The following is a 14,277-nucleotide window of genomic DNA, read 5'->3' as shown; positions in this document are numbered from 1 at the left end:
ATACAATGTTTTATATTTGATCGCAAGGCCATATCATATCTAGTTTAATCATTCTCAAGCTTGTTTCATTTTATTTCTAGTGTACAATTGCAAGCACTTTGTTGGCAATAAAGGATTCTTTCTATTCCTAGACATTTTTTCTTTGGAATATGACATTGATTGAACCTCCGCTAGAGGCCATTGGTTTGTAAAATAAGATAAGGTAGCTTTGATTTATGAAAGCAACTTATGTTTCCAGGTAGTCAACCATTGGCCTTTTTTAGAAGACCAGAATGCTTGCAGATAAGATCTTGTAACCACTTAGTATTTTATACCTAAGCTGTTCAAAGAGAGAAATCTGTAGAGAAGACAAAAACACAAAAATTGAAAATGAACATTTATTGAAATATTGCTCTTCACCATACCATACCAGTTCTTACACACTAATGATTGCAGATAAATACATTGTAGCTGATAAATACCTTTATACACAAGTATCTATATATTCGATATATTCAGAAAGTGTAAGTGGTTGCATTGAGACCGTGCTGCATCTGAACATGCATTCCTACTCTATAGTAGTGCATTGTACTGAATGATAACGTAATCCATGTAAAAAGTTTGCATTGTTACATTCAAACATGCATACCTACGTAGTAGTAGTGCATTGTACTGACTGATAATGTAATTCATGTGAAAAGGTTTGCATTGGTTTGCTTGGACCCTGTTACACAACAGAACAAAAAGCTAGAAGGCAATGTTTATATCTGTCTACCTTTCCAATAATATTCAGATACAATGTGAAGCCAGAACATTTTGCATTAATACAGAGTATACTTGACACCATGCCCCACTCACACACCTATCCCAGTCTTGTACTGATACTATAACAATTCCACCAAGACATCCTTGTTACCCTGAGAAGTTGCTTGATACAATCTGTACCTTTTCTGGCCATTCATAAGAGCCTAGTCCAATCTACCAGCCAGACTTAAGCGCTCCCTGAGTTAAACTGGCTTATCACTCAAATGTCCCAAAACAAACCTACTTCTGTGGACATTACACTACAAGCTTTCCAAGTACTGAAGTCTGGCGTGGCTGTCACAAGTGTAAATATTGCTTCACAGTATCTAAAAGAAACAAACCTTTACAATGGCACTTACTAGTATTTCAAGTGTTGAACAAAATAAAGTAACACTACTGTAGCTCAGGAAGGACTGAGCATCGTGATACTGAACATTGAAGTGGTTGTGAGTAAAGCCATCCTCATTGGAGTATGGTACAAACTATGAAAGTTCAAAAAGTAGATATGTTTGAGTTACATATCAGTGTATATGATACAATTATTCCTTGTTATGTAGTGTTTATGTATATTATTTCAATGGTCCTTCACCGGTATCAGAAAGCATCGTATTTTATACCACGATACTTTGATCATGAAATCTAAAGTTCTTAACTTCATGTTTGGTTGCTGTTGCTGTTGCTAGTACTGGCCTACAGGCACATGTACATGTTGTACATGAACATGGCCATGCTGGGGTACATGGACAACATGTACGGGTAGCCACGCTGGGACCGCTGGTACACGTACGACACCCAGAATGTAATCCTGCAGAACAGACAGACAAAAAACTCGTCAGAAAATGTGCCATCCGTTTTACACAAATAGAAACGAATGAACTACAGTTTTGCCAGCTTGTATAGATGGTCCAACGTTTTGGGACCGCATCATGTAAACAGCGACACCTATAGCTGCAGTGCAAATGAACCAGTCAGAATTTCCCCCGAGGAAGATGACATGCGGTCACCGAAACGACGGCAAAATATAACACTTGGTTGTGTACAAATAGTCTTTTTATTCACCCCAGGGTCTGTATTTTGATATCTTATAAATTTTGTACCAAAATCAATCAACACCAAAAGGTGAGATGAAAATATCTGAATGTTGTCCCACCTTCCCACGAGGAAGAGCGCCACTACAGCGGGGATGACGGGGAGGTACTGCTGGGACAGCGTGGTTGCCATGGGGACCAGGTTGACGCCCATGATGAGGAACTGCTCCACGGTGTTCTCCAGGTAGCGCCTGTGCACCTCCACGTAGTGCTCGTGGCCGGCCAGTGGGTCCAGGGCAGGCGTCATGATGCGCTTGTAGGTGCAGAATATCACACCTGTGGGGAGGGTAAAAAGGGGACATTGTCAGGTGTTTGTCAGAACGCAAAAACATTATGAAAGTCGCAATCTGTGTGTTTTACATTAACAGATTTTAGAACATGCTCTTGACTTTCCTCGGGGGGGGGGGGGGATATCATGAATATCATAAGAAATATCATAAGTTTAAGAAGTCTCTTAACGACTTTAAGAAATCTTACCTGCAACCAAAGGCATGGTGCACACAGCCAGGCAGCGGGCGCAGTAGATCATCCTAGCGGTCATATCGGGTAGTGCAGGGGTGGTCCAGGGCACCCAGGACCACTTGTTGAGGGAGGCCTTCACCACCATCCCGACCAACCAGCCGGTCACAATCAGCGTGACGGTCACCTTCTTCAGCGGCGGCTGGTGGGTGATGAGGGACACCCGGCGCTGTTGTAGTGAGGGGGAGTCGTACAGCTTGGCAGCCAGTCCCGGCCCTCCCGTCTGGACACCGAAGTCGACGCTGGCCCGGGGCCTGGCGTGTAGAGTCATGGCCTCCGCATTCTCATCCATGGAACCGGCACCCTCAGCTAGCAGAACCATCGTCAACTGGAGACAAAAGAACAAAGTTTCAGGCTTTCTGCCAAACGCTCTCGCAGGTATTGCTATGGTTTCCAGTCAGTGAATTAAACTTTGCCAAGATAGGGACTTCCTGCAAGCGTTCGCTTCTTATTTCAATCCTAAAACAACAAAATGCTGTCGCTTGGACATCATTTTTCAAGTTTTCTACGCCCGTGTCCGTGACTCGTACAATAAGAGTTTTGATTGAGTTTTCAGTACCAAAAGCAACGAACAGGAAGGACAACAAGTCGTCGCTAGAGGTCGCTGCGAGTGGTCCAGCTGCCACCTGTTTACCCTCGCCAAGGTCACATAGCTCATCCACGAACAGAGCTGGAGACGTGCCAGTATATGAAACACGGATATACCATGTAGTAAACAAACGCCTCGCGCCAACCGGCCGTGTGCGCGTCGATTGACCACGGTGCATTGCTTCGCTCTCAGTTTACAAATTCGGCGGAAGCGTTCTTATTGGGAATGAGTCGCAAGGCGGTCGAGTACACGTCGTGCGTGCCGGGCGGATGTCCTTATCCTTCTCACCGACCGTCGTGAAATTGTTGGGTCGTCAACAATAGGCGATTAACAGTAGGTGAGGACTAACACGGGTCATTTTCTACAACCAGTATTGCCAAATACCTGGCCTCGCTTAAGCATGCATGTCTTGTACGCAGTCAGTGGTGAGAAGCGATTACCTATTTTATCATTCACTTGGAATGGGGTAATCCTCAATCGTTAGAACGTCCTGTAGCACGGAGCCTCTTATGGCTCTTACTTTCTCTTCGCAAAATTGTTGGTCGGCAATGAAAAATAGACTGAAAACATGATAGCAAGACAATGCTTTTTATTCTCGGTGTAAAATTGTCGAATTCGCGCGAAACAGACCAGAAAATTATAATTTGGGAGTCAAACAAACAAAGAATCATCAAAGTTAGAATATGAGGTTAAATGATCACAGGAGGCAATGAAATGTGTTGATAGAAGCAAGTAGTAGCCGCCGGGTGTTTCGACTGATGCACCAAAAAAACAAAACACATAGACAAAAATCGAGCAAACAAAGCACAGGTAAAAAGTTTAATGCTTTGTATTGATTCCGCATTCTAAAAACATACGCGACAGAAACGAAATTAGATTAATAAATCAAAAATAAAGTAACGACCAGGAATTAAAGAAATGGCAAGTTGTAGCGTTGGGATGGAAGTTGTGCCCCTTTTCTGAGGACTTCAAAAGATTGCCGAAAAGTTTGACCATGCGAATCGTGCCACGTTCCGGCCAATCACGCGCTGGGGAAGAAGCTTCGTGGGAATTCTTTTGCGCAGGCGCAGACCGACTGTTCCCCGCACGTCTTGCTGGCCAAAGTTTTGTTCCTCCTTTCCAAATTTAGAACTGCGAAGCCCCAGGTGAGTTGATGCCACGCCCCTTAATGACACACTGTACAATGTACCTACCGGTGCCTGGGTCTATTGTGTATAAATCACTGCTTACCATCACATACCAGCATATGCACCAGCACGATCGTGCTGCATCGTTTAACTCAAAACTTACTTCAAAACTCAAAATACGACGTCTCTTGTCACAAGTCTTTCCCCTGCTATTTCTATCTGTGGCTTCCCAATGCGCTTCACCTGTGGGCTACTTTTGGCACTTCCCAAAATTAAACTCCCGCATACATCGCGACCGGCACCCTGTCGGAGCCTCCATGACCAGAACTTAACTCAAAGCGGTCCGGCCGCAGTCCGTAGTACCGGACTGAGCGTGTTGTGATATCGAGTGTATTCCAGGAAGTTCTCTACGCTACCATGGCTAGATCCGCTCTACTTCTGGCGCACTGTGCTCTTTGTGTGTCAGCGAAGCAGCTGTGCGAGAACGGCCCGCAGCAGAAGGCGGTCTTACATTTGTCTTGGTTAGTTTCCCGTGCAACGATAAGAGAGCTTCGCATTTCTCATGGCTGTATACACACATATATATATATGTAGTCTCTACCAGACTGACTTCGCCCAGGCTATATGGAGAATAATTGCCAGGTTAGTTTGGTCACCTAGGGTTTCATTTGCAGGCGCAGTCCGAGGAGGACCTTCCCGTGAACTGGCTCTCCTGGCCAATCATTGAACTTTGTCGCCGAATTCTACGATCCGTACCCCCGCAGAAAGGCATGGCCGAGGCTAGAATATATGCGAGAACATTTAATCTTACCTCTAACATCCGTCCTAGCCTATTGAATATATCAAACAAAGTTTTGTTTCTTTAACTACACGTAGTTCCCGATTCCACGTTGCCGAATTTGAATCCACTTGTTCCAAAATTAGTGTCAAGAAGTGTTGCAAATATTGTATATAAAGTTGACAGTAGCCGAACATATATGAAAACAGATTTGTCTTTTTTGCACGGTCATACTACCGTCAACATGGTCTATCTAGCCTAGTTTTCTTTGCGTAGCTACTGTTTTACTCAAGAAATTACGTAGCAACTGTTAGTTCCTGAAGAACTACGCGTAACTAATGATCACAAGTTTGTAAATTATGCACAGGACGTAACTTAAGGGATAGTGAGACTCCGAGCATGAGACAAGTGAAGAATGAGTCATATTTCCGGCAGCATATTCTGCTAATAAGGGAACGTGCGCCCAACAACTTTCCCCGAAAACTCGACACGGCAACTTGACCGTGTAATGCATATTCTTGAACCTTGTAATCTTGTTAAGGCGAGTCTTGAAAATTTCCATTTTTCTCCACAACAACGTTAGTACATAATCTACAGCTCAGGGTGATTGTTGTACCTGTACGTGGTGCCACCCACCTTACTTTGCCTCGGGAAAAACCGAACAGACAACACAAAAATGCGTTTCCTGAGCGGGTACAAAAACTTTCCCCGTCCTTTTTTTCTCAGGGTCGGTTTGATTCAACACGGCTACCTCATGTGTGCTCTCTGCAAGTGAATTTGCTATCTTCACAGCCAGGCAAATATAGTCGTCTAATTTACGTTCTAAACCAAAACAACGATATGTTAGGTTTTTTGCTCGAGTACAAATATCCCACTGAAATTTTATCCTTGTTAACATAAAACGGTTAAGAACTCACCAAGTCTTGCAAGTTGTCACAGAAGAACGTGGTGGGAGCGCGGGAGATTTCTTCCGTCCAGTCTCAGTCAGACTTTCACAAGTTTGTAACGAAGTGTGGGGATTTCAGCCCTCGCAAAACGCATATATACCAGTAGTCACGTGACTGAGCGCACCCCCACGACCAAACGCTCTGAGGGACCCAGTAGACCACGCCCCTTTTTGTACGAAAAATACGTGTAAGAAAAGATTCTGCCTTCTCTGGTTTTTCTCTTTTTTCTAATTTTCTGAAACGTCAGGCAACGAAGAAAACTGTTCTTTTGGTAACCTGACCAAACCCTGTACACGTATAACGGAAAACCCCACAGAAAAACTGGACACGGAGTGGACAGTGACAGGTGGGTTGACGCCCTCAGGCTCTGCTGACCACTCGGCATGGCCGGAGCGCTCCTAGCAAATCCAGACCATGGAAAGAAATGGGTCAGTCGGAGACCTCGTGGCATGGTGTTTTGGATGTCCACTTCTCTGGCGAAAGCCGGAAATGCTCGAGCGAACCGCAAACCTCGTGTGTCTACATGTGAGTCTGCGGACTGACCATGAGGCTTTATTGGACGAGGCCATGGACGTAACTCTCACGTACCTGCACGTGTTTTCCCGCGTGGTCAGTAATGTAGGCAGTGTCCACGTGTTTTAGTTTACACTATCAGTGTCATCGCACGCACACACACAAACACACACACACACACACACACACACGCACACACACACACACACACACACATACATACACACACACACACACACGCACGCACACACACACACACACTCACGCAAACACACTCACGCACGCACACACACATTCCACCCCCTTGAATTAAAAGTCCCCCTTCCACTAGACAGCGATCTCGCTGCGGCCTTGAATGGATTTGTGTACTCCTTGATTTTTTAAATCGGTATGTAAAAATAGGACTGACAAGACAACTTAACACACAAGGCACGAAAAGATCACTGTTTATCTATGAACTTCGCTGATGAGCGCTGTGCCAAATTGAAGATCGCAGCGAGGTCGCCCCCCAAGTGGATAGGATGTGTAATTAACTGAGATTAAGAGCGCAACTTCACGCAATGGCACATGGCCTCCCGCATGACTAGCAATTAATGCGGGTAGTGTTCAGGAACTCAGTTTACGATGTTAGTGTACATTTATGTGTAAACCACCTCTTTTCTTTTACTTCAGTGTTGAACCATTACTACATCGTAGAATGTTGGGAGTCAAGCGACGCGTAATACAAACCTCGTGCGCTTACTTAACTCCCATTGATCAAATACAAAATATCTTTTAGAAAAACGCACTTATCGATATATCAGCAAGGTTGTAAAACATCCCAGTGGATTCGGCGAAGGAGCCTTGCAAAGGTTACCGGCCCTGCTGCAAGGACAAGCACCTGTGAATGACCGCTCCAAGGCCCCCTCTAGTCCCATTAGAACCTTGATCTTCGGTAAGGCCAGACTATCTTGATTGTATGGATGACATCCGCGCGCAGTTTTCAACCATACTGTATATCGTCCAAAGCAGCTGCAAAATGAGCAAATAAATGCCATGAAAAATATCGGAAAACGGATGCTAATATGTCGTAAAATGCCAAACTCATTTCCAAAGAAGATGTAAAAGAACAAAGAGAAATAATCTATATTGTTTGGTATAATATGCTCTTTCATTAATTTCAAAGTCCAACCTTCCTGGCCACGTAGATTTCATAATGAAGGCAACTTTTTTTCCGACTTTTTTTTTCGCACGATGGCGTCAGTTTTAGGGTGCCCAAATGATGTCATCCATATGGAGTAATCAAATCAGTATTACCTTAGGTTACCCGATCGACCCTAGCGAAACGTATAGAATTAAAATATGATGAAAATACCAGTTTCCTGAAAAAGAAGGAAACAAGAGGATCCTTACCTGCAGACCCTAAAATGTTCAGGACTGTAATCGGAAACACAACGTTTATTTTCCTAGGCCTTATTCACAAACAGCGACCTTCCCCGCGGACGCTCTTACAACAACAACCGTATCAAATGGTCACAGAAATGTAGTTTCTTTGGCTTTTCTACCACAGAGCGTTGTCTTCCTATCATATCTATCTGTAGTGTGACATAAATGGGTACTTTACTGCCCTATCCCCGCTTATGTCTGTTTGTATGTGAGCAGGTTGTCCGAGGATAATAAACAAGTTGACCCGTTGCTTGATTGATTGACACTTTCGTTGTGCGACTTGTGCAGGTACAGGTTTCACACGGTCCCACTCAGTTTTCTTATGCAATTTCCTGATGAGCCCACCTTAATGTTTTCTATTCATGATAAACTACGTTTCAAAGCAGTAGATATGTAAAATCGTCACATTGTCAATAAATACACGCACCAAAAATTCCAACAGCGAAGTGGTCAACTTAGACTACATAGTATATGTGATGTAGTAGTATGATATATGACCACAATACAATCTTCATTGTTAAAGAACAGGCTTGCTTAAAGGTCAATGACGATGCAGGTACCTGGCGCCTGTCAATGACGTCTGACAAGGTGATTATAACCCTGGGAATTGGACTTTCTCTGGGAAGACACTGAGACAAGCCAAGCTTAAACTATCACTTTATATTTGAGCATTGTGAAAATATTAACAACTAGTCCCTTCGACTAAAGATGACACTACTGTGTACAAGGTTCAAGGATGTTGTTTTAAACTAAGTCGAGCTACAAGTCAGCCGCGCACAGCCAGTCATAAGCGTGTTGAACTGACTTTTGCCAGTACTCAGTACCTTGTCACTTTGCACTCTGTTCGGGTTAAGATGTGGTTGTCCAACAGAACGCACACACACACACACACACACACACACACACACACACACACACACACACACACACACACACACATACACACACACACATATGTATGTACACTGTATATATAAATACGTACACGAAAGCACACACGCATACATGTACGCTGTCTCACACCGTATGACACACACAAACAAAACACACAAACTCAAGTACACACAAAACAAACATAAACACACAAAACTTACAAGCACACACAAACACACACAACTTTTCAATCATGTCGAAGTGGTCAGTGACAGAAAATTCATGGCATTAACTTGAATAATGTTGAAGACCCTCTGTATAAGGCCAAGGTACTTAAGATTGAAATCGTCCCAACATGACCTCATGTCAAAGTTCGTTCACCCGCTGGTGTTTGTCTATCTGTTTGTGTATTTTACAGATACTTTTCCACCATGCAACAAGTCCCCCACACCTGCAGAAAAATATCCCGTGAATCTATTTTTAGGTTGATGCACACATCCATATTTGTTGTATCTCACCCAAAGTAAGCACTTCTTTAGACTGTGCTGAATGAGAAGCATGTGAGATATGTGTTGACAATAGTTTGTACGTGCAGTGTCCGAGAGAGAACCCAGCTTATTTCAAAAGAGCCCCCGGCCACAATCAGCGCCTACGCCGCCGCACCCTGGGTATGCCACCAGGTGTAGTCACCGACAAACTAGTGCGCATGCTCCAGTCTTTGTCTAAGATACATGCGGCTTCTCCCTGCAGTTCTGGGTTCACTGGACTTCTTTGTGGTTTCCTTTGTTTGAGAATTTTCCGCACCGTCACCGCAGACAATCCGATAAGTGATTGATGGATACTAGAACGACAGAGGGCTAGTTATTACTTCTGATCAATTGGCGGTGTTTTCGTTGTTGTTGTGACCGTAAACCCTGACCTTGTGTTGTCTGTATTGACATGGCACTGGTGTCCTGACATAACTCATGTATCACCCACCGTGCAATCATCGCTCATTAGTTTTCACGGGAGAGAGGAACCTGTAGTAGCACTTTCTGACGTACACTTCAGTATGGCTCTTTGAGGTATACATTGTGTGGTTTGATATTAGTTGACATGATTTACTAGTACATGTATATATATGAAATTTGTATAGCCCACAAAATAAAGATAAAGTTCTCAGAGACTGTATATCCCATAGAGTGCACGGATGCTATGCGCTTTTTGATCTGCCGGGTTCTGACAAGTAGATTTTTTCCCACATATGTCAAAACGCAACGGGACGTTAAAATTGGGCTCTCTTGATAACGTTGGGTAACATAGATTCGGGATTTTTCCGATAATGGTTGACTGAAATCAATCTAGCAGAACAATAAACCATCCTTTTTTTCTATTATTCTGTCAATATCATGTACTATCTTTGCACTAATCATATATATGGTAGATTTTGTCTCTAGTCGTGCTGACACCATAATATTTCAACTTGAAACTACCGTCCGCCGCACGCACAATGACAGTGTTGTCGGACAGGGGGGCACATTAATTCGGGAGAGAAGATTCGTCTTGAATATCTTACCGCTAATCACATTTTATACAGCAGCTATTCGTTCCATCCTTGGCTTGAGGAGAGTGCTATGGATATAGACGTGTCCAAGTAAAAAAAAATACACGAAAAAACGGCCGCACCGCACACATCAGGCCTTTGCTAACATCCCGTTTGTTGAGTGGGTTGAACGTCACTCAAAGTCGATCCCCACCGTCATGGCAACGTGTACATTATTCATGGCAAGTTAGCTGGATGCCGTAGCAATGGTTATACTACTATGTCCATGTGTTCCTTGTTGTGTTAGGAGCAAACTTTGAGGAAACTATCGTCTTCAGTCCACTATCACACGCAACATTTAGACAAAAAAGTGTTCCTCACAAACCTTTTGTCGTCTGCTTGACGACATGATTCTGGGTAACAATATGGCGGCGGGAAAATACACGTGCCGTAGGTTGTAGCAACAAAGAGGAGTTTTGATGATTGATCACACTTAGAATCCAGTTGCAGGTTAGCAAAAGAGATTGTAATAAGTTGTCTTGTAAATTACTAAATAATTGTGTTTAGCAGGCAGGAGATGTGACATTTGTCTTATAAACCAGCGAACAACCGTGCAGTGTGAGTCTCCCACGAAGCCCCCAGACTCTGTCAATAAGGGACGGAGAGTTTTTGACGTCGCCAACTTCTAATGCATGGTTATCGAAGCTTTTCAGGCAGTGTTCTGAATGTGTTAGTCTGTCAAGTTTGCATTTCTAGTGGTATTCCTGATGTTGCATCTAGCACATATCCCTAAATACCCCGTTTTCGAAAAATCCCGAATTTAAGTACCCCACGAATTTATGTTACCCAACGTTACCTCTCTTACGACCTTGACCAACCAAAGTGGAATCCGTGTTCTATGCAGACGAGAAAGTCGCTCTCTCTCTCTCTCTCACACACACACACACACACACGCACACACACACACACACACACACGCACGCACATACACACACACACACACACACATACACACGCACGCACACACACACACACAAACACACACAAACACATTTGCACACACACGTACACACACACACACGTGCGCGCGCACACACACATACACAAACTCCCACACACGGACACACACACACACTCAAACACACACACACACATACGCACGCACGCCACTCAAGGCACACTCACTCACAGACACACATACACACACACACAAGCATCAGACACACACACGCTCACAAACACACACGCCACTACTGCTGCACAGTGTCGCAAGTATAACATTACAATTATATGCTATGCAGGCAGCGTTGAGAGTGCCCAGCTAGTGTTAACATTGAGCAGCTGCAGACATGTTCTTATTTGCCAAAATCAGAACGTTGACAACTTGTTATGGTGGGCAACTGTCAGCACATTCTCACTCGGGAGTTAGGGAACATTGATGTTAGCCAGACAGGCGACTTTTCTGCTGACATCACCCCAAAGTTAGACCACTTGGCTAATTATAGATAGTACAAACAGACACAAGAAAAGTACAAGTTGATGAAGTTGACATGTTGGCTAAGGTCCCATTTCCACTAGACGGCCATCGCAGAGCGGCTCCAAAACGACCAAAATTGGATTTTTGTGACCCTTGATTTCATAATCAACATATGGTGCAAGATGTAAAAGTATTATTTCAAAGACAACAAAACCTAAGACACATTGGTCTTTATTTATGGGATCATTGAACGATCTGTCAAATCTGTATATGCTCAGTGGTCGCAGCGAGGTCGCCGCCCTTGACAAAGGGGTATAAGAAATTACGTTTGGAGTACTTTTGTCAGTTTTTCTCGCTAACATACGTATAGAGTAGTGCTTCAGCTAGGTTTGATATATTCACTCACTGTAAAATTCTGACCTTGAATGGTACCACGAAGAAAATACATACTAAGACCTACAAATTCCAACGTTTATCGCATGCACGTTCACTTCCAGGCTCCGGCCGTCAATTCACTCCTCCGACCAAGGAGGTTTTATATATAAAACCTCCTTGCTCCGACAAGCGACACCGAGAGGTCTAGAAACGAGATGACTCTAGAACACATCGCTACAAAAAGGATTGGGGTGAACAAAGGGCTCTCCTCCAAATATAGTACACCTCTCGAGCTACGGTTCACGTTCAAGGTTACAGACTGGTTCCCTGAGTTACAGTATTCTCCTTCATCAACTGATACCGGGCGGGATTCCAACTCCGTGTCCGCGCTGCCAACAGTCGTCTGCAACCATCATTCACGTAACAGTCGGGGCACGTGGAGTGGGAAAATGCTGAGGCCTAATCTAGCAGGAGCACACATTTTCGTTTGGGAATCTTTGGGATGTACGAGTTTATCAGGTACAATCTGTAACATAACAATTGACTGACGTTATCTGTTGTGGATATCGATAGAATAAGCTAATCTGAAACGCATCTGTTTTGATTTGTCTTGTCTTATGTGTTTGTTTGTTTGTTTATTTCTTTGTTGATCCATCACGGGCCATTGATATTTTAGTAGTTGGGACAGGGGTGGGGATGGGGGCGTGTCCACAGAGACCCTATCACACCTGAAGTAACATCGGTGGGTAAAGGTGCGCCGGGAAACGTCAGGTAGTTGTGTCAGATTCCACAGCTATGTCAAACCTATGACGTATCGTTTGGTGATAGAAATCCGCCCCTGTAGTTACAAAAAAAGCCGCTAGGTGGCCGAAACCTACACAACTTATTCACCCCCAAAGAGTCAGAAACCACTCAAAATAATGCATGGCCATAGCATGTCACGAACACGAACCGGACGTTCTGCTGCAACACCATAACAAGCCGCCTGGGGGGGGGGCAAATCTAACCATTTCGAAGTCTCATCAAGCCCTGCACACATACCAAATATCAAGACAATCCATCCAGGCCTTCTCGAGTTATGTTCACGGTTCATGCACATACATGCAAACATACACAAATACAAACGCTACCAAAAACATAACCTTCTTGGCGAAGGTAAGAAATCCCCCCACACGAGTGGCAGCGCTCCTACAGCCCCCATCCCACGGTGCGGGCCTGTCCCCATCTCTACGGTAGGGGTTGTCGGAGACTCAATCTATATCACACAGCTCAGACGTGACTGGACAGTCGCCAAGAGTGCCTGCAGCACCTATTATATCACAGGTCGTTAATCCCCTCGCCTTGACAGACGCAAGACTGTCTATATTTAGCGCGGGGGTACTGCACGAGTCCTGCGGTCTGTTGTGACTGACAGATCAAGAGGTCGGTAAGGCCCGCTGGCATGTAGGATCGCCCGTTGATAAAGGCTGTTTCCCTGTATAATTGCCAGTTCCCACGTTCACATTTCGAACAATGGTCTCTGTTCAGTCTTGTAAATTCTCCGAAGTCCTGTATTAACCCGGGAGTTTAATGGGCAGTAATGGAAGTTTCGCACGTAGTCACATATGTTACAAAAAGCGGCTTGTTCACAACATTCTTTACGCGTACTGCAATAATCGAAGGGTGTATATTTCTAGAACTGTGATTTGTCTTCTATAACTTAAAAAAAATCTGGAAGGTATACTTGCATTCTTGTGATTTATCATTTGTGTCTAGGCTTTGCCTGAGGGGAAAATAGGTTTTAAGATTTTGGACCCATACGGGCTTCCTTTGAAAGTGTTATGCATATCAAATCGTTTGCAAATGACACGTATCAATCATCTCTATCTACTACAATGGGTGGAGGAAGGTAGTTATTAACTTAACGGTGTTTGACGCCATTCTAATGATCAAGCCCATTCAAGTAGCAGTAGTGCAGGTATCATTTAGTGCAGTCTTGTGATTTACAGTGCGATCGTGTGCATAAGCAGATCATTCAAGCAACATTGACGTTCCCTCACGTGTATACATGTTGAAGTAGCCACGTGGTAGCCTGGTTACCATCGTAGTTTACCTTTGGCCAATCCGTGATTAGCAAGCGAAAAGAATGAGCAAGCGGTTAATTGCGGATGATGGTACCCAGGCTAGACATACAGTCCCTCCAAGTTTCACGGCACAGAAATTCACTATGCCATGCCAAGTAGCAGTTACTCAAGCAACTGGATATGATTTTGAAAACGGTC

At 44.0% G+C, this 14,277-nt stretch overlaps 1 protein-coding gene across 2 annotated transcripts; it reads right to left on the bottom strand.

Annotated features, from left to right (window-relative positions):
• Window positions 1-363: 363 nt before the first annotated feature.
• On the bottom strand, window positions 364-5,934 carry LOC136428229 (transmembrane protein 79-like). Of its 2 annotated transcripts, XM_066417570.1 has the most exons (5): window positions 5,802-5,919; window positions 4,763-4,886; window positions 2,349-2,718; window positions 1,934-2,147; window positions 364-1,588 (listed from the first exon to the last, which is right to left on the bottom strand). In XM_066417570.1, exons 3-5 carry the CDS (start codon window positions 2,710-2,712, stop codon window positions 1,474-1,476), a joined length of 693 nt encoding a protein of 230 aa, XP_066273667.1. In that variant the 5' UTR covers window positions 2,713-2,718; window positions 4,763-4,886; window positions 5,802-5,919; the 3' UTR covers window positions 364-1,473. The 2 variants fall into 2 exon arrangements, with proteins under 2 accessions (XP_066273667.1, XP_066273666.1); XM_066417569.1 differs by lacking the exon at window positions 4,763-4,886 and having other exon boundaries at window positions 5,802-5,934.
• Window positions 5,935-14,277: the final 8,343 nt, after the last annotated feature.

Source organism: Branchiostoma lanceolatum, chromosome 2 (assembly GCF_035083965.1).
Source record: "Branchiostoma lanceolatum isolate klBraLanc5 chromosome 2, klBraLanc5.hap2, whole genome shotgun sequence".
NCBI classification, from domain to species: Eukaryota; Metazoa; Chordata; class Leptocardii; order Amphioxiformes; family Branchiostomatidae; genus Branchiostoma; species Branchiostoma lanceolatum.
This window is presented reverse-complemented; position numbering and strand designations above follow the sequence as displayed.